The sequence below is a fragment of the Tupaia chinensis genome, unplaced genomic scaffold (genome assembly GCF_000334495.1).
Source record: "Tupaia chinensis unplaced genomic scaffold, TupChi_1.0 Scaffold000568_1, whole genome shotgun sequence".
In the NCBI taxonomy this organism is placed as follows: Eukaryota; Metazoa; Chordata; class Mammalia; order Scandentia; family Tupaiidae; genus Tupaia; species Tupaia belangeri.
The window spans coordinates 3,132,637-3,152,478 of record NW_006160082.1 but is presented as its reverse complement, the minus strand read 5'-3'; the positions used below and the strand labels follow the sequence as shown (position 1 = coordinate 3,152,478).

At 43.6% G+C, this 19,842-nt stretch overlaps 1 protein-coding gene across 2 annotated transcripts in view; it reads right to left on the bottom strand.

Annotated features, from left to right (window-relative positions):
- Positions 1 to 19,842, bottom strand: part of PTPN21 (protein tyrosine phosphatase non-receptor type 21) — a 111,063-nt gene that overhangs the window by 3,590 nt on the left and 87,631 nt on the right. For both annotated transcript variants that reach the window (XM_006158011.3, XM_006158012.3), the window contains 6 exons: positions 16,439 to 17,859; positions 8,541 to 8,678; positions 4,511 to 4,732; positions 1,968 to 2,096; positions 1,547 to 1,781; positions 983 to 1,143 (listed from right to left, as the gene is read on the bottom strand). In XM_006158011.3, coding sequence (XP_006158073.1) covers positions 983 to 1,143; positions 1,547 to 1,781; positions 1,968 to 2,096; positions 4,511 to 4,732; positions 8,541 to 8,678; positions 16,439 to 17,859 — 2,306 coding nt within the window. The remainder of the gene's footprint in view (positions 1 to 982; positions 1,144 to 1,546; positions 1,782 to 1,967; positions 2,097 to 4,510; positions 4,733 to 8,540; positions 8,679 to 16,438; positions 17,860 to 19,842) is intronic.

Sequence of the window (19,842 nt, the reverse complement as noted above, 5' to 3'; positions counted from 1 at the left end):
AGAGCCCCCCCCCCCCAAAAAAAAAACCCCCCAAAAAAAAAAAAAAAAAAAAAAAACCACCCCGTGCTAAGGGTCATTCGTACTAGCTCAGCATTTCCCACCCAGGGCTCTGGTCAGCACACGTCACCCTTGAAATGCTCGTAGGTGGTCATGAAAAAGGGATCCTGAGTCCAAATCTGAAAAACTGACTAAAACAAAGCAGCAGTATTTACTGTATGAGTTCTTACAGTTTTTACTTGGCTAATATGGAGGCCAGCAGGTGGCGTGGACTCTCACATGGCTGACCATGGTTAGAGTCCTGGACTGGTGGCTGGACAATCATGCCAGGTACAAAATCCCAAGAGGAGAATCCAGAAAGGACTGCAGCATAGCCACCCCCACAGAGGTGATTGCTCACTTTCTCTCTCACTTTCTCTGGTGAGTGCACATGCCTTATGGCAAAAAAAAAAAAAAAAAAATTAAAAAAACAAAACAAAACAGAAATTAGGGCCCAGCAGATGGCACGGCATAGTTACGTTGCTAGATTTGCACATGGTTGACCGTGGTTTCAGTCCCCAGCCTGGTGGCTTGAAACACAAAAGGGCACGTGTGCATGCATGCCCAAGATCCTAGGAGGAGAACAGAGGAGAGGAGACTGTGGCATGGCCATTCCCCCAGGAGTGATTTCTCACTTTCTCTTTCACTGCCACTGTCTCTCTCTCCAGAGAGTGCACATGCCCTAAGGCAAAACCCTCTAAAAAAAAATTAACTCATTAACTAATTTTTTTTAAAAAAGGGCTGACATGTACTGAGAATCTCCAAGACACAGCCTTTTACAGAGAGCACTCAGTAACATCTTAAGGCTGCCATAGTCCAAGGAATGTGTTCAAAGACGCTATCGGGTCACCACGTCCCTCCTTCCCCACCTTGTGCCCTTGTCCTCAGCCTACTCTCCCTGCTCCCCTCCCCCAAGGAAGGTCAAGTTTAACATAAAAATCATCACCTCATTGTGTTCTAGACAGGCAATCATGATCTCCGACAAAATAACGACCCCAGTTCTTCCTACTCCAGCACTGCAGTGGACCAGCAATGGAGGGTTGGGGCTTTTTGGTTCACTTGTACTATTTGTATGGCGTCGAACAGACTGGATCTCTTCAAGGTATGCTGTGAGGAAATCAATGAAATAGAAAAATCACTCAGGGTTAAAACACGTCAAATTGATGACTCAATTTTATTATTATCTCCCCTGACTGAGAGGACTTCAAAGAGCACTGGGTGCCGATTAGCCAGCCTGACTGACGGTGTGACTGTAAGTCACTGCCACTTTCGTGTCTACAAAATAAAATGGGAACGTAGTCTCTCCTATCAGTCATGGCATTCTACTCACTACCAAATCATACTTCTAAAACTTCTTCTGTTAAGTCTCGCCAAAACAGTGACATTCTTTATTCTAAAATAAGTGAGAAGCTTGTCTGAGATAACATAAAGGAAGTATTTCAGAAATACAGGTCTTCCTTCTCTGCTTAACAGCCCCAGAGGTGGCTGTCCTGGGAACAATGGCACTTACATAAAAATCCTTTGAGGTCTTCTGGACAGCCGTGCTCAGGCCAATCCGTGTACTGGAGATGCCAAACTGTCCTCTCCTGGCCTGTGAGAAGGTGCTTCATCTTCAAGCCTGTGGTGGCATAGCAGCCAGAGTCTGTGCGAAACCGGGTTGTGATCTTAAACCTTCCATAGGTGACGGTGTTGTGCCTGGACCCAAGACGTGGCCAATACCTGAAGCTCTTCTCCCTGCCACCTTCCTGTTAGAGACAAGTGAGGTTAAACAATACACGAGCCCGAGCAATGGTGCCCTTTCTCACAGATGCTGTCGGAAACTGAGAACCACAATCCTACCCCGCCTCCTCTCTGAGGTCAGGATTCTATGCGATTAACATCATCTGTCCCTTGGAGCCTGAGAAAATCAATTAAGAGAAATGAGTACTTACCTCTTCTGCTGTCACCATTGCTATAATTGCAACTCCCTGTTCCCATACCATCTGCCAAAAATCCTGACAGGTATTCTGTAATGGTCCCTGTGTGGCAATATAATCCCATTCAATCCCACTGACAGAGACCTGTAGTTAGGAAAGGTTAAAAAATTAATGTGTGTATAATATATGTATGTATGTATGTATATCACGGTAGTACTAAAAAGTAAACTGAGTTGTTCAGCCAAATGAGGGAAGGCTTATCTCTTCCTCTTTTCCCTTGTCAGTACAGTTTCCATTACCGACATCTTTATAAACTTATGCATTGCGAATTCACATAATACCTATGTGACAATGCCCGCACGTAACAGGTACTTAATGAGTAACTGTTACTGCTTCTGTGGTTCCTCTTCTTATAAAAGTAGTATCAGCATCTTAGTACCCCAAATTCCAAATACATTTTCTTCTTGCGAAGTACTAATTAGCCAAGTACCCCCAAATTTCAAATACATTTTCTTCTTGCGAAGTACTAATTAGCCAAGTACCCCCAAATTTCAAATACATTTTCTTCTTGTGAAGTACTAATTAGCCAAAATTTAAGTTAAATGTCGTTATTACTAAAAAGTTGTGTGTGTGTGTACCCTTAGGCAGTTTCACTTCTGAATTTAAGTCAAGATCGCTCTATATAATACTAAATTTCTACTTAAGATTTAGCATCCTTGGGCCAGCAGGTGGCATGGTGGTTAAGGTGCTGGATCCCACATGGCGGACTCCCTGGTTCAAGTCCCTGACCTGGCAGCTTGAAAAACACACCGGGCACATGTACCTGCATGCCCAGAGTGCTGAGAGGAGAATGGAGGAGGGAATGTGGTGTGGCTGGCCCCTCTCTCTGTATGGTGGGCACATGTGCCCTACGGCAAAAATCTCAACAACAACAACAAAATCAGCATCCTTGAGAACAGTCTAATAAAACAGAGTGATTACTGGTTTGGTAGTTAAGCAACCTGGGTTCTAAATATATTATTTACTGATGGCAACAGCCGTTTTCTAAGTGCCCCCTAAACGGAAAGCCCTGAGCCAAGCCCTGACCCACATGCTCTCACTGAAGGCTGCCAGCCCCAGTCACAATTGCACATCCTCTCCCGGAGCACCCACTCCACGGCAGGCTGTGATCACAGCGGCAAACAAGCACAGGGGAGGAATGGATGCTGGGAGTCTACAGGGAGGTACCTCAATTTCTTTACTTAGAGAAAGTAAAATGAGGTCCCACAACTGGTAGAACTCAGAGTCAGACCCAGATCTATGCAATTTTGAAACTCATACTCTTCCCACTCCTTTTCAGGCTGTCAATGAAAATTGTGAACACTACAGTGTTTTTTAATTCTCAGTCCACGTAGTCATTAGAGACAACATGGGCAAGTTATTCCGAAGAAATGCTTGTGTTTTTTTTTAAATAAATTATGTCCACATTTAAAAACAGAATAGTACATGCATAGACTCCCCAAAATCATCAAGGGGAGCTGGCATTCCAAGGCAGATTGCCAGGTCTTCAGAAAGCCAAAGGTGTCGGACTGCATATTACTTGCAAAATAAAGACCATGTGGGAAAGAAGAAAATACCATCTGACCATAGACCCTCAATCATTCACCCACTGTAAGGAGAGTTATCCTTTCCAAAATAAAGAATTGAATCTAACCAGCATGAACGAAGCATACAATGATGGAGAAGAGAACATTTGGCTTTATTCAGCCACCTGCTGTGAATCATCACTTTTTCCACTTAAATGGGTATAACATTACCCAATATACTGTTTCTAGGAAAAAAATAAAGTGTTTCTTTAAAGAACAAAATATTTTAAAATGACTACAGGGAGCATGCAAAGAGAACAGATGGCACCTTCATAAGTAAAAGCTTTTGTGAACACCATCAAAAAAGCCCAGACATATTTGTTACCTAAAAATGTATGTAGGGGGCCAGCAGGTGGCATGGAGGTTAAGGCACTGGATCCTACATGGCCGACTGCATGATTCAAATCTCAAACCCCGTGGCTTGAAAACATATTGAGTGTGTTTGCATGCGTGCCCAAAATCCCAAACAAGAATGAAGGAAAAGAGACTGCAGTATAGCCATCCCCCCCGGGGGATGATTTTTCTCTCTTTCTCTGTCATCCCTTCCTCCCCGATGAGGAAAGAAAAAATGGGTATAGGCATGTCATGAGGAAAAACTGGCAATCCAGCAGCTCCTGAGAATCTATGCGTTAGGAAGGTATCTTCAGGTTCAAAAGGACAAAGTTCTAAAACCAGGCAGATAAGTGCTCCCTGAGTCCTGTAACAATGTTCGGGAGGACTGGTTTACCACATATGAGGACACAGTTTTGTTTCTGTCTCATAACACTTCTTATCTAGCGCTGCCATATGAATTTCCCAGCTTGTAATATGGTTTGTCAAAATGATTCCAAACTGGAGTGTTTTTGGAATGCAGACATTAATGTAATTTTTGCCATTCTTATACCTTGACTCAAAAACTACATGTATGTTTATTGATCTAGACATTCCTCTCACCTTAATATGCGAAGCATTGATATAACCAGTGTTGTTTTCTTTAGTTGGGACCAACTCCACTCTAGCATCGTCATAGGGAAGGACATCTTGGAATCGATTTCTTTCTGCATTTTCAGGGAGTCGTGCTATTGAGCACTCCCCGTCAACTAGCCGTTTCTTAAGAATTCTTTCATATTCTGTGAATACCATTCCCTGTTCTAACCGTTGTTCCAGAATTTTACACTGTAAAATACAACACACAGAATAATGTGAATACAGTCATGTGTCCCTGCTACATTTTGATTATAAATTTGAAATTTTATATTGGTTCTTCCTTCTACCTTTGTTTTCGGTCGGCGCTCATAAGAGGAGCTACTGAAAAGGTGGTTACACTCCTGTTCTGAAGGAAGGAACAGAACTAAAATGCCTCCTCTTGAAACAGATACGATGGTGGAGACAGAAGATACAGAAAGAATCGACTGTCATATGGTACAGGAGCTTAAACACCTGTGCTCAGTGATAAAGAAGGTAATGCCAGAGCGCTTGGAACTAATCAGGGAATCGAGAGCGGTAACAGAAATGTGCAAGGCGGACCGGGGACAAAATCGAATTAGTGAAGTAAATGGAAAGCAGGAGAAACCCTCACAGAATGCAGAGAAAGGGGGGAAACAAACCATGATAAGAGAAAAGAAGACAAGGAGAGACCAAGAGATACAATCTACATATAATTAGATTATCTGGACTGGAAGACAAAATAAGGAGCTGAAACAATTACTAAGGAACTGTTTAAACAAAATCTTCCAGAGTTGAAGAACCAACTAGATCTACAAGAAGAAAACATACACAGAATATCTTTAAAATTTGACAGAATTAGGGACCAACAGTTAGTGTAATGACTGTGTCGCTGAACTCCCATGTAGTCGACCACAATTCGACTCCCGAACCCGGTGGCTTAAACTCACGCTGGGCACGTGTGCATATGTGCCCAAGATCCCGAGAGGACAATGGAGGAGAAGGGACTGCAGTGTGGCCATCCTGCCTTGGGGGGTGATTTCTCGCTTTCTGTCTCTCTGTGTCTTTCTGGTGAGCGCATGCACCTTGTAGCAAAAACTTTTCAAAAAAAAAAAAAATTGACAGAATTAAAGCAACAAGTAAACATATCCTGGTAACGTTTTTAAATTTCAAGAAACAAATTAAAATTTTACAAGTCTCCAGACAGAAAGAGATAGGTTACCTGTAAAGGGGAAAAGTCTGACTGAGGTCAGCTTTTTCTTTTACAACTCCAAATGCTAGAAGACAATGGAACAGTATCTACAGAGTCTTAAAGGAAAATAAATTTAGAGCTAGGAATTGTATACCTTGCCAAGTTATTATTTCTCTGTACAGGTAACTGGAAGATATTTTCAAATATGCAGGGTTAAAGAATGTATATCAACCTAGAACCTTCCCTGAACATTCCCTGAACACTCTGCTATATGATGTACTGCAGCCAGCAGAGAATGAATCAAAATAAATGGAGCAGGGAGCCAATTGTATGAAGAAACATTCAACCGTTAAAACTAGTTAAGGAGCATTAAGTTTAAATTCTTATATATAAGGTGATAAAAATGAATACAAAAGTAGATTTGTAAGTTGGGCCTAACATTTTTGTTTATACAGTTTTAAACTGAAAAGTCATGTCAAATATTTAATATGTTGTACAAATAGGTACTGTTTTATTCTTAGTATGTAGTGTTGTAGATAAAGACAGGCATTTTCTTAAGCTAAACATAAGTACAATAAAGGTGCTTTGTCATTGTGGACAGGACTAGTGAAGGCATTCCAAATGTTAATCTGACAAAACTGGAGAAAGCACCTGGTACAGTTTTATTTACCTTACTTCTAATTATAGAGGGGGAAAAAAGCAAGATTGTCCATAATGTTAACACCGATAACATAAAACAATTGGACAGGGGATGGACAAAACCTTGTTTTTATGTACATGTTACACAGAGAAAAAATATACTTGCTGGGAACCAGCAGTTAGCGTAATGGCTATGTCGCTGGACTCCCACGTAGTTGACCGCGGTTCGCGTCCCAAACCCAGTGGCTTAAAACTCACGCTGGGCGCGCGTGCGTGCGTGCCCAAGATCCCGAGAGGAGAATGGAGGAGAAGGGATTGTGCTGTGACCATCCCCCCTGGGGGTGATTTCTCGCTTTCTGTCTCTATGTCTCTCTCTGGCGAGCGTACGCGCCCTATAGCAAAAACCTCTCAAAAAAAAAAATATATATATATATAAATATACTTGCTATGTCATTTGATAGTTCATACAAATAAGTTTGATGTTGAGATATGTCTTAATAAAAGTAGAATATGTACATCCATATTTTTGGATTAGAGAGGAAGTGGTGAAAACAGTGTAGCAAAATAAAAACATTAAGGATGCAAAACGTAAACTGAAAGAGGTACAGATGAGTTACACTCATGTACTGGCTGAGGATCCCCATTAAAAAGATTCATATTGGTTCAGAAACCAGTCTACAACCTAGGATGCGCTGATTTGTATAAAACAAAATAAATGCATTTAAAGATAATGAAACTATAAGTCATAGAAATAGAGCGCAAGGTTTTTTTACTAGCAACCATGCATGTAACAAGGTGTTTTGCATTTATAAAACAATTTTATATTATAAAACAATATAACACTTAGAAGCTATGTATAAGTAACATAGCATTCACATGAAAACTAAATGTTCCATATCTTGATGTGGTTGGTAGTTTTACTGATGTAAAAAGATACATGCATATTCTAAATATCGTGCATTTAAGATTTGTATTTCATGTATCTAAAATTCATAAAGTAATCCTTCTGTTTAAAAGAATACATATAGCAAAAACTACTGGACTCTGACTTCAACACTTACAATCTTGATAAATAAGTAAATGGAAAGGTATAAGATAGGTAAAACAGTTTACAATTGTGTATGTGTGATTAATATATAATATTTTGCTGCCTTATTTGCATTGTTTTCTAATTCTGAATATTTCTAAATGATTGTTTACTAGGATGCAGAGATAACTTTATTGTATTTCTTTTTTTAAAAGAATTATTTATTTAATTTTATTTATTAATTCATTCATTTAATTTTAATTTGACCAGAGCAAGACAGAGAAAGAGAGAGAGAGTGAGAAAGCAAGCCACCAGGTCCGGGACTCAAACCATAGTTGACCATGTGGGAGTGTCCAGCACCTTAACCACTACGCCACCTGCTGGTCCCAACTTTATTGTATTTCTAAAAAGCACAAATGACCATGTTGCAAAAAAAAAAAAACTAGGAAAGTAAATAAAGTTTAAACACTGAAAAAAAAAATATTTGTATTCTGCTTCAAGTCTGAGACTATCACATACTATATTAAAAACATGAAGCTAAAGTTAAAATTTTAACAGGTCGTAACAAGAAGTCAAAAGAACAAAAGATATCTTCTTCTTGGTAAGAAACATAATGCAAAAGAAGCTGAAAAGAGGCCTACAGAAATGTGCTGAATATTTTCTCGAAATCCATGGTTGATTTAGTGACTCCTGAGAAAGAGAGTTGTCCCAGAGACAGTGAATCTTAAGTGTAGATTAATTAGTTCCCATATCAATTAACAAATGCTTCAACTATCATCAATACTGCAAACTACCACCAGGGTCCAGTTGTAAGAAAAGTCATGCCTGTTGATTTCAATACAATAAAACCTCACAGAACATACATCTTAGTCACAGAGCACTCCTGAGATAAATTTTCAATGTAGTAAAAGCAGTCAATGTCTGCTTTCTCTCCAAATGGCTGGAAGGTAAAGAACATTCAGACACAAATAATCAATCAATATTCAAGCCTGAAATTATCAATTAAAACATTAGCAGTACATTTGCCCTGATTCTGAGGCCCAAATTGTAAAGTTAATTAACACTCATTTATGATTATTAAATTGTTTTAGAAAATTCATTAGACCCTCCTGAGGGCATTTCTGCAGGATTTCCCCCTGTTCCAGAGGAGGAGAAAGCCCCGGTGTCCCATCCATACATACCCTTTCGTCATTCGTCGCTCTGCTGGGCACTTCCTTTCCTTCATCAGGCAGAGGCAATCGAGACAGGGAGAGTCCGTTTAGGGCAGCCAATTTAAGAGGACCAATTTTTTTTGCATCTACTCGAGTTTTTTTCATTCCCTGTAAAAATATTTATACGTATATACAAAATATACACAAATACAATCCCTCTGAAAAGAAATTTCAATGGACTGATAGGAAACGAACAGGAGTGTTCTCCTTTGCCAACAACCAAAAGAGAAATTACACGCCTTCACACATCATTTGTTTAATAAACATTAGGAGGAAGACATTCCTTTCAAGGCCAAAGCCCTGATAAGTCTTCCAGATATACAAGTGTTTCTGAAAAGCAATTGGTTACAAGGCTCTGTTGTAATGAAAGGTGAGGCTCCCAGCAGGCAGCATTCCTCACGAATTTCAAAACATGGCAAAAAAAAATCAGCTGCAGTCCATAAAAGAGATGTTAAATGCAATCACTTAATTGTAATAAGCTTTCATAATTTTATTTTAAAAGAAAATGATTTACATCATTCTAAAAAATTAAATGCCTTCCACAGCCTTTATGTGTGGCTGCCTGTATCCTATTCTACATTCCACTGTCAACTTGTGGGACCTCTAAGAATGGCCATGTTTTCAAACCAGGAAAATGAAGCAGTGCTGAAATCTCCCTCATAACAAGGTGGACAGGACGGATGTCAGAGAGAGCATCAAGGGCCTGCCAGTGGTGTGGCGGATCAGGCAGTGCAGCGGTGCAGATGGCTGGATCCCACTTGGCTGCTCAGTTCGAAACCCAGACTTGGTGACTTGAAAAGAATATGCATAAGTGTGCATGCCCAAAGTCCTGAGAGGAAGACGGAGGAGAAGGACTGTGGTGTGGCCACCCCCACCCCTGGGGGGTGGGGTAAGGGGTGGGATTCTTTCTTTCCCTTTCTCTGTCTTTCTCCAGCAAGCACACAAGCCATACAGCAAGAAAAAAAAGAAACAAAAAAAAATCAACAGACTGCTTTCTCCTGAAAACAGGTGTTTTCTAAAGTTATTATAAAAGTTAAGGACTCCATTCTCCCCTCACTTTTCCTCCCCTCCCCTCCTGTGAGCCTTGTGCTCGGTCTCCAGCAGATGTAGCAATGGTTATGTAGTTGGACTCCCACAAAGTCAATCGCAGTTCAAGTCCTGGACACAGCGACTTAAAACACACAGGGCACATGTGCATGCATGCCAACCATCCCAAGAAGAGAATGGAGAAGAAGGGACTGCAGCTTGGCCATCCCCCTGGGGTGACTCACTTTTTGTCTGTCTTTGTCTGTCTCTGTCTCTCTGGTGAACTCACATGCTCTACAGCAAAAACCTCTCTTAAAAAAAAAAAGAAAGAAAGAAATAATGCTAGGTGTCAGTGGATATTTTACACCTCTTTGGAGTCATTAAAATTACAATCAGTGTAACCTCAACTTGAAAAAAATGGTTTTCTCTGCTGCTTCTCATACATAAAATCAGTTTGTTTTTTTTTTTGAGAGATTTTCACTGTAGGACACGTGCGCTCGCCAGACAGACAGAGAGAGATATAGAGACAGAAAGCGAGAAATCACCTCCCAGGGGGGATGGTCACGCCGCAATCCCTTCTCCTCCATTCTCCTCTCGGGATCTTGGGCACGCACGCACACGCGCCCGGCGTGAGTTTTAAGCCACCGGGTCCGGGACACGAACCGCGGTCGACTACGTGGGAGTCCAGCGACATAGCCATTACGCTAACTGCTGGCTCCCCATAAAATCAGTTTTATGACAGCTCTATCAGCCTAGAAAAGGCCAGGAAATCTCAGTCTCCTGGAGCAGTTTGCAAAGGGGGGGGGGGGGTGTACTATAACATTACTGCTATAGTTTGAATATATGGTTGGAACATAGCTCAAAAAATTAACTGGATTGATTTTTAATTTTATAATTCATATTTGACCCTGACGTTCTCATATAATGCAATCTGAACTAGGAATGGGTAGAGTCCAGCCTCTGACTGACTAGCTTCTTTCACGCAAGTCACTCTTCCTCTCTAAGCCTCACCTAAACAGAAATACAGACAGAGGCATTCACAAACACACTGGCTAAAAGTTTCCTGCTCAGTCTGAACTTAGTGTGTTGGTAATGTTTAACAACTGGCTTCCAGAAGGACAAGCTCTAATCATCACTTACCAATTTCTATGGCGTACATAGCCCCAGCACAGCCATGTTCAAACTGCCAATGCGATATCAACTGGCTCATAAAATTACTGAGAATTTAACAGCTAGCTCTCATTAGCCAGTATGAGCAGGCTCCAAGACTTTCCTTACTGAAAATAATTTTAAATGATCCCACACTGGTATGGTGGATAAAGCTGAGTGGTTGAGGGCCAGTTCCGAATTAAGTATTTGAAGAAAGCATAAAGTCAAACCTGGCCCAAAATATTCCTAATTCGCCCTTAGAGTAAGCCATATGGTTTTAAACGCATAACCTGCATCGTGATTTCTTATGTGAGAAGCATTGCACAAGACTAAAGGGTATAATAAAAAGTAAAATCTATGTAAATGCAAATGCACTTGAACCAGTCTGCCTTAAGATAATAATCAGTCCGTGAAGGTGGAGATGGGTGGAGAATTCTAAACTATTCCTTCTTGTCAGCAATTTATGTCACTGTTTTTAATACTAAACTTTAATAACTTTAATTCATATTAGTTCACTGTTTTAAGAATTAGGTAAGATAATGGAAACCTCATATTACTATGAAGGAGTGAGAGATGTAGTAGTGGGTTGGCCTCTTTGACTCTCAGGAAGTCAGTAAGTTAAGTGAATGAAGCAGTCTCACCATAATATCGACTGAGCACTTTCAAAGTGACAGGACCTCATTCTGTTCCCCCGGAAATTTCGGGGTCATCTCACTTACAAATGAGAAAACTGAATCACAGAGAGATTAAATAGCTTGCCCAAGGTCACATATGTAGCTGCCTCTCTTAGAAGGAAATCAGTGTCAAAACAAGAAAAACAATCTTTCATTAAACTCAGTTATGCTGAGTCATATAATTGAGAAAGGATTTTTCTTTCCTTTTCTGTTTTTATTTGTTTGTTTGTTTGTTTTGAGAGATTTTTGCTAGAGGACACATGCACTCACTGGAGACAGAGACAGAAAGCGGGGAACTGCCCCAAAGCAGAGAGCCACTGCAATCCTTTCTCCTCCATCCTCCCCTCAAGATTTTGGACATGCATGCACATGCGCCTAGCATGAGTCTCAAGACTCTGGGTCCGGGACTCGGACCAAGGTCAGCCATGTGGGACTCCAGCAACATAACCGTTATGCCATCTGCCGGTCCTGAGAAAGAATTTTTCCAAGCCTGACCTCAGGGGGGTGTACTATAACATTACTGCTATAGTTTGAATATATGGTTGGAACATAGCTCAAAAAATTAACTGGATTGATTTTTAATTTTATAATTCATATTTGACCCTGACGTTCTCATATAATGCAATCTGAACTAGGAATGGGTAGAGTCCAGCCTCTGACTGACTAGCTTCTTTCACGCAAGTCACTCTTCCTCTCTAAGCCTCACCTAAACAGAAATACAGACAGAGGCATTCACAAACACACTGGCTAAAAGTTTCCTGCTCAGTCTGAACTTAGTGTGTTGGTAATGTTTAACAACTGGCTTCCAGAAGGACAAGCTCTAATCATCACTTACCAATTTCTATGGCGTACATAGCCCCAGCACAGCCATGTTCAAACTGCCAATGCGATATCAACTGGCTCATAAAATTACTGAGAATTTAACAGCTAGCTCTCATTAGCCAGTATGAGCAGGCTCCAAGACTTTCCTTACTGAAAATAATTTTAAATGATCCCACACTGGTATGGTGGATAAAGCTGAGTGGTTGAGGGCCAGTTCCGAATTAAGTATTTGAAGAAAGCATAAAGTCAAACCTGGCCCAAAATATTCCTAATTCGCCCTTAGAGTAAGCCATATGGTTTTAAACGCATAACCTGCATCGTGATTTCTTATGTGAGAAGCATTGCACAAGACTAAAGGGTATAATAAAAAGTAAAATCTATGTAAATGCAAATGCACTTGAACCAGTCTGCCTTAAGATAATAATCAGTCCGTGAAGGTGGAGATGGGTGGAGAATTCTAAACTATTCCTTCTTGTCAGCAATTTATGTCACTGTTTTTAATACTAAACTTTAATAACTTTAATTCATATTAGTTCACTGTTTTAAGAATTAGGTAAGATAATGGAAACCTCATATTACTATGAAGGAGTGAGAGATGTAGTAGTGGGTTGGCCTCTTTGACTCTCAGGAAGTCAGTAAGTTAAGTGAATGAAGCAGTCTCACCATAATATCGACTGAGCACTTTCAAAGTGACAGGACCTCATTCTGTTCCCCCGGAAATTTCGGGGTCATCTCACTTACAAATGAGAAAACTGAATCACAGAGAGATTAAATAGCTTGCCCAAGGTCACATATGTAGCTGCCTCTCTTAGAAGGAAATCAGTGTCAAAACAAGAAAAACAATCTTTCATTAAACTCAGTTATGCTGAGTCATATAATTGAGAAAGGATTTTTCTTTCCTTTTCTGTTTTTATTTGTTTGTTTGTTTGTTTTGAGAGATTTTTGCTAGAGGACACATGCACTCACTGGAGACAGAGACAGAAAGCGGGGAACTGCCCCAAAGCAGAGAGCCACTGCAATCCTTTCTCCTCCATCCTCCCCTCAAGATTTTGGACATGCATGCACATGCGCCTAGCATGAGTCTCAAGACTCTGGGTCCGGGACTCGGACCAAGGTCAGCCATGTGGGACTCCAGCAACATAACCGTTATGCCATCTGCCGGTCCTGAGAAAGAATTTTTCCAAGCCTGACCTCATGTAGGACTTCAGCAGGTAGAGCAGGGAAAACCACCACCATGTTATAGACACGGAAGCTGAGGTTCTGATCCATGAAGGAGCCCTCTCAATGGAGAACAGATGGACAGGGTCTAGACTCAGAACCAAGGTTTGTTATTTTGGGCTTGTCTTTTTTGTGGGGGGAGGTTTTTGCTATAGCGCATATGCGCTTGCCAGAAAGACAGAGAGACAGAGAAACAGAAAACAAGAAATCACCCCACCCCCACCCCAAGGAGGATAGCCATGTCGCAATCCCTTCTCCTCCATTCTCTTTTTGGATCTTGGGCATGCACGCACACACATCCGGCGTGAGTTTAAGCCACTGGGTCTGGGACTCAAATCGCAGTCAGCTACATGGGAGTCCAGCGACACAGCCATTACGCCAACTGCTGGTCCCCAGACCCAAGATTTTTAACTCTTAAAAAACTGTACTCTTGGGAGCCAGCAGTTAGCGTAATGGCTATGTCGCTGGACTCCCACATAGTCGACCACGGTTCGTGTCCCAGACCCGGTGGCTTAAAACTCATGCCGGGCGCGTGTGCGTGCGTGCCCAAGATCCCGAGAGGAGAATGGAGGAGAAGGGATTGCGGCGTGACCATCCCCCCTGGGGGGTGATTTCTCGCTTTCTGTCTCTATGTCTCTCTCTGTCTGTCTGGCGAGCACACGCGCCCTACAGTGAAAATCTCTCCAAAAAAAAAAACTGTACTCTTTCCTCTTGACCATAAGTGTCAAATGCAGTCTTTGAGCAAGTAGAATCCCTTATGCAAGAGATTAATAAGAGAGAAAATCTGTTTTTTAAGAACATCAATTTGATCAAAGTCCTCCCATTTAGCTGAACTTCTCAGGTCCCATTCAAAACAGGGATAAAACTGGCTTAAATACCAGGCTCTAATCAAAACAAACATCATTTGGGGAGAGAGCCTGGTCACACCTAAAAACAATAATGGGACAAATGTTGGGCCAGTCGTTGGCATGGTAGTTAAGGAGCTGGATTCCCACATGACCAACTGCAGTTCAAGTCCCGGACCCTGTGGCTTGAAAATCACACCAGGTGCACATGTATGTGCCCAAGGTCCTGAGAGAATGGAGCAGGGATTGCAGAACTGCCATCTCCCCGGGGCAGGGGGTGATTTCTACTTTCCCCGTTCTCTGCCTATCTCCTCTCCAACAAGGAGTGCATGTGCCCCATGGCAAAAACCTTAAAATAATTAATTAACTGAAAAATGATGGGACATCTACTAGTTATAGAAGGGCCCTGGGCAGGCTCAGGGACTCAAGAATTTTTTGGAAAACCCACCTCCACTCTGTATCTGTCCTGAATCACTGCTCATCATCAGCCCATACTCCTAACCCAGTCTGCCTGAAGCACTGGCCTTACTGCTCATGTAGGTAAGATTGTACCCCCAGGAAAAGTTAGAAATAAACTTAAAATTCAAATCTGAAACTGATGAAAAGAAAACACATTTAAATCCATGGCACTTTGAATGTAATAAAATATTATATATAGTATACCTCAATGTAAAACTGCGTAAGGCAAGAAAACAGGTTGCAAAGAAAAATGTGGATTTAAAACTCCAGTTCAGTCATATGTGACCTTGGGAAGGTTACTTACTATCTCAGTGTATTTCTGGCTTTAATTACAGGCTGGTTGTAACTAGACACAGTAAAGCAGAAGTGCTTGGCACATGGCAAATGCTCTAGAAATGGCAGCTAGAGGTGGTACTGTTGTGCTTGGTTTTATTTTGCTTCAAATAGTTAAGAAGCACCCGATTCATATTTTTTTTATTACACTGACTATTAAAGACCTGCATTTCTACAAGAGACCGTCCTTTAGATGCTCAGTTCACTTCATTTTTCTTTTAAAGAGACCTGGAGCTCTTGGTTTTTTGTCTTTGCAAAGCGCTGCCTTCCCAACTCCAGAATCACTCCTCCAGTCCTCGGAGGTCATGGCTAAGCGACTCGAGCTGTACCCACACAGCCTCCGACCTTGAGAACTACACAAAGCATTAGGGACCGTATCACAGCTGTCCTGCTCTTCAGCCTCTTCTGCTTTGGACATATCCCTGGATATTTCTCTCAGACATCACTTGAACAAACCAGACAAATATGGCTCTTGGTGCTGCAATGCCACCCTTTTTTCACTTTGGTTTGGTTTTGTGTTATTGCCAGAGGTCACAAGTACTCGCCAGAGAGAGACAGAGAGAGAAAAAGCACCCCCCCCCTACAGGGTGTGGGCACATGGCAATTCTTTTTCCTCTACTTCCCCTTCCTGCCAGGATTTCAGGCACACCTGCACAAGTACCTGGTGTACTTTTCGAGTCACCAGGCAGGAATTCTGACTTGGTTGGCCATGTGGGATCCAGCTCCCAGAGCAGCACGTAACTACTGTGCTATGGCTGGCCCCCCACCAGGGATTTTTTAACAAGTGTCTAGCAAAGTAATCTTGGCTAGTATCAGGAAATCTCAACTTCCTTTTCCACATTACACACAGAGATTTCATTCACTCTCTATTCCATTCACACAGCCTGGTGCATTTCCCTTCTCATTTCAGATTATCTACAGTCCCTAGAAAACCACTAAAATTAGTTTTTTAATTGCCAGAGGGCACATGCGCTCACCAGAGAGACAGAGGGAAAAAGGGGTGGTTACCCCCCAATTCCATCTCCTCCATCTCTCCCTCCTTTTGGGGTTTTGTGCCTGGTGTGACTCTGAGGTGGCTGGGGCAGGGACTCACACAGCTGGCCATGTTGGATTCGCTCCCCTTAACCCTTAGGCCATCACTAACATTCTAATAGATTCCTGGTATTGCCATAGACAAATATGTTCAAGATAAGATAAAATACAGTAACATGGAGGGGATGAAAAATGTCAAAAGAACAAGAGAAAAGGTGAATAACATGGTAAGTAAGGAGTCAAAGACAAGTCGGCAGACATGACCAAGGAGATGTTGAACCACCAGAATAAAGAGCGCTCCCCGGCTTACCCCTAAGGGCGGCAGTCCTTCCACGATGTTCTTCTTCGCAGAGAGCAGGTCTGACACCGGCCTCTTCTTCAGGGAATCCCTCCTGGCCCGGTACCTCCCCGAGGTGGTCAAGTCAGACTCCGACATGGAGGGCGTCAGCAGTCCATCCCTCCGAGGCCGCTGGCCTTCTGCTGGAACATGGACCGGGCTGCTGTCCCTCACCTTGCTCTCGGCCTCCGGGACGTGGGCCTTGGGCTCAAGAATGTGCAGCGGGCCAGCGAGGGTGGGGACCGAGGCACAGGTGCAGCCCAGCGGCCGGGACTCCCGGGGCCGTGCAGGCAGAGAGGCCAGGGCTCTGCTTTCCTCTTCCAGCTCCTCCTCCTCCTCGCTGCTGTGGATCAGCATGGTGGCATCGGACAGGGACTTCTTGTGACCATATCGCAAGCTGTCCTGCTCTTCGGCCTCTTCTGCTTTGGTTCTTTCCAGGAAGCCACTGGGCTGCGAGCCCGCCGTGGGTGCCCGCGGGGCCACATCTGCGGCCGAGGCCGACATGGTCCGCTCCTTGAGCCGCAGGCCCTCGAAGCCATGCGTCAGCCCCGCCAGCTCCAGGCTGTTCCTCTTCTGCACCTGGGCACGCCGGGCCGCTGTGAGCGGCTCGCTGACCTCCTGCAGAGAGTGCGCCACCGGCAGGCTGTCCTCCTGGAACGTCTGCACCGAGTGATGCACGCGCCTGGTGATGAGGTCCGGGTTGCTGCTGCTGATGTACAGGTGGCGGGACAGGTCTGGGGTGCTGTTGGCCGGCCTCGGGTAGGGGTAGGGCGGGGGTGGCCGGTACACCTGCGTCTTCATGATGTTGGGGGCCGGGTAGTCCTGGGCCTGCAGCTGCACGTTGGTCAGCTCAGGCACGCTGACGGCGCCCACCACTGGCCGCCGCTCGGCCGGGTAGGGGTAGGGGGACTGGCTGTGGAAGCTGTAATTCAGGCTGAAGGGGCAGTGCGCAGACTGGGGCGACGCGAAGGGGGCGTGCTCGCGGATCTCAGGCTGGCTGTAGACCAGCGCGTCGGGCCGGCTGTAGGCGTAGGAGTTGCCGATGCTCAGGTTCTGCAGCGAGCGGCTCTGCCGGTCCGCATGCACCATCCCGCGGTTGAGCTGCTTCATCACGGTCTCGTAATCCGGGGTCGGGCGGTAAGAAGGGGGGATCAGGGCGCTGTGCCGGTGGGATGGGACATAGTCAGGCCGCATGACGTCGCTGCCGGAAATGCTGGGGTTGGAGGACATCGGGGAGGGCTGAAGGTAGGGCTGAGGGTTATTCAGGGAGTTGGTGCTGTGCGCACTGTAGACACTGCCATTGCGGATTCGACCGCTGAGCTCCATCTGGGCTCTATCCAAACTCGTCTGAGAGTGGCAGTAGTATCCATTCTGGTTGGGCATGAAGAGGTTATCTGAAAAAGTAAAGGAAAAATGTACTTTAAAATGATCTTTAGTTGGACTACTACTTCTAGCCAAATATTGAGATAGGCCCTGAACTTTGATGACATTTTCAAGATGACTTAGAGATATTCATGCTCAAATGATCTGGTTTCCCCACCACCGGAGTGACCCCGAGAGCCTCAGTTTCCTCACCTATAGAATGGAGATGACTCTGCCCACCTAAGGGGTGGCATTCGGAATCTGGCGCCTGGTAAAGACCAGGCACATCTAAGTCCAATATTACGAGTTTAACTGAGGAGACTAGGAGGTAGCATAATGGTTATGTCACTGGACTCCCATGTAGTAGACCGCAGTTCAAGTCCCAGACTCGCAGCTTAAAACTCATGCTGGGTACATGTGTGTGCACGCCCAAGATCCCAAGAGGAAAATGGAGAAGGGATTGTGGTGTGGCCATTCCCCCCAACCCTGGGGGGGAGGTGATTTCTTGCTTTCTGTCTTTCAGCATGTGTACACACTTCGTTAACAACAACAACAAAACTCTTTAGAAACGAAAAGAAAAAAGAATTTAACTGGGGCCAGCAGATGATGTGGAAGTTAAAGCACCAGATCCCACGTGGCGCTCCTATTGGCCAACTGAGCAGTTCAGTCATGGATCCTGCGGCTTAAGAATCAGGCTGGGCTAGGACCAGCAGATGGCATAATAGTTATGTCATTGGACTCCCACATAGTCAACAGAAGTTCAAGTCCTGGACCCAGCGGCTTAAAACTCCCAACAGGCGCATATGCATATGTGCCCAAAATCCCAGGAAGAAAAGGGATTGTGCTGTGAACATCCCCCTGGGGATTGATTTCTTACTTTCTGTCTCTCTCTGTCTACCTGGTGAATGCCCTACAGCAAAAATATCTCTTTAAAAAAAAAAAAGAATCAGACTGAGAGAATGGCAGGTGGCATGGGTTAAAGTACTTGACACCCACATGGCTGACTGTGGTATAAGTCTTGGACCTTGCAGCTTATGCTTTCTCTCTATTTCTCTCTCTGGTCAAATTCTAAAAAAATTAAATTACACTAATAATTCTGAATTTAAAAAATCATGCTGTGTGCATACGCATAAGTACCCAAAATCCCAATGGGAGAATGGAGGAGAAGGAACTGTGATGTGGCCATTCCACCGAGAGGGTGATTTTTCACTTTTTCTGTGAACGCACATATAGCAAAAACTAAAAAAAACTAAAAAAATTAAAAAAAGGTGTAACTATATCACAAAACATTGTCTTTTTTTAAACATGTGTTCTACTAGAGACACTAAACAGCTTTCTGGAACTCTGGGAACTCAAGGAAGAGCCGCTACTGAAGATGCTGAGCTTCTCACTGCTTCTCCCTGGGCGGGGACGTGGCCTTGCTGATGTGAGCAAGTCCCAGCACCATGGTCTCTAAAAATTGCCTTAACTGCAATTTTAGACTGTTTGTATAAGTTCTTCCAGAATAAAGATAAAGGCTTTGACTAATAAGCAAGCAATCATAGGGCAAGACCTCACCTTCCATATGCGGTGGGTCACCAGTGGCCGCACACCCCCTAGGGGACAAAGGCCCAGCAGAGCCACACTGGCGGCTGGTGCTCCCTGCCCTGGCCCTCTGCTTCAGCAGCACTGGGCTCCATGGTGCACAAAAGTAGGAGTCAAATCTGCTCTTACAGAGGCTGCATGTGTGCACCTGTCCCCTCCTAGAAGGAACCAGGTTTCTCCCAGCCGAGCTGTAGCTCACCTGGAACGCTGTTACCACTGAGGGCAATTTTCAACACAAAGAAAATCACAGGCAAGTCCTTCAGAAACCACTTCCTTTGAAAAACAGTCTTTATTTTGCTTCAAAAGCTCCATGACAGTAAAAGCGACAAGTGGTTATCTAAGTGACATGGTATAATCTAGTAGGTACACTTTATTCTGTAGTGCACACAGCTCGGAAGAAACAGCACTTGAACGTCAATTGCATTCTTCCT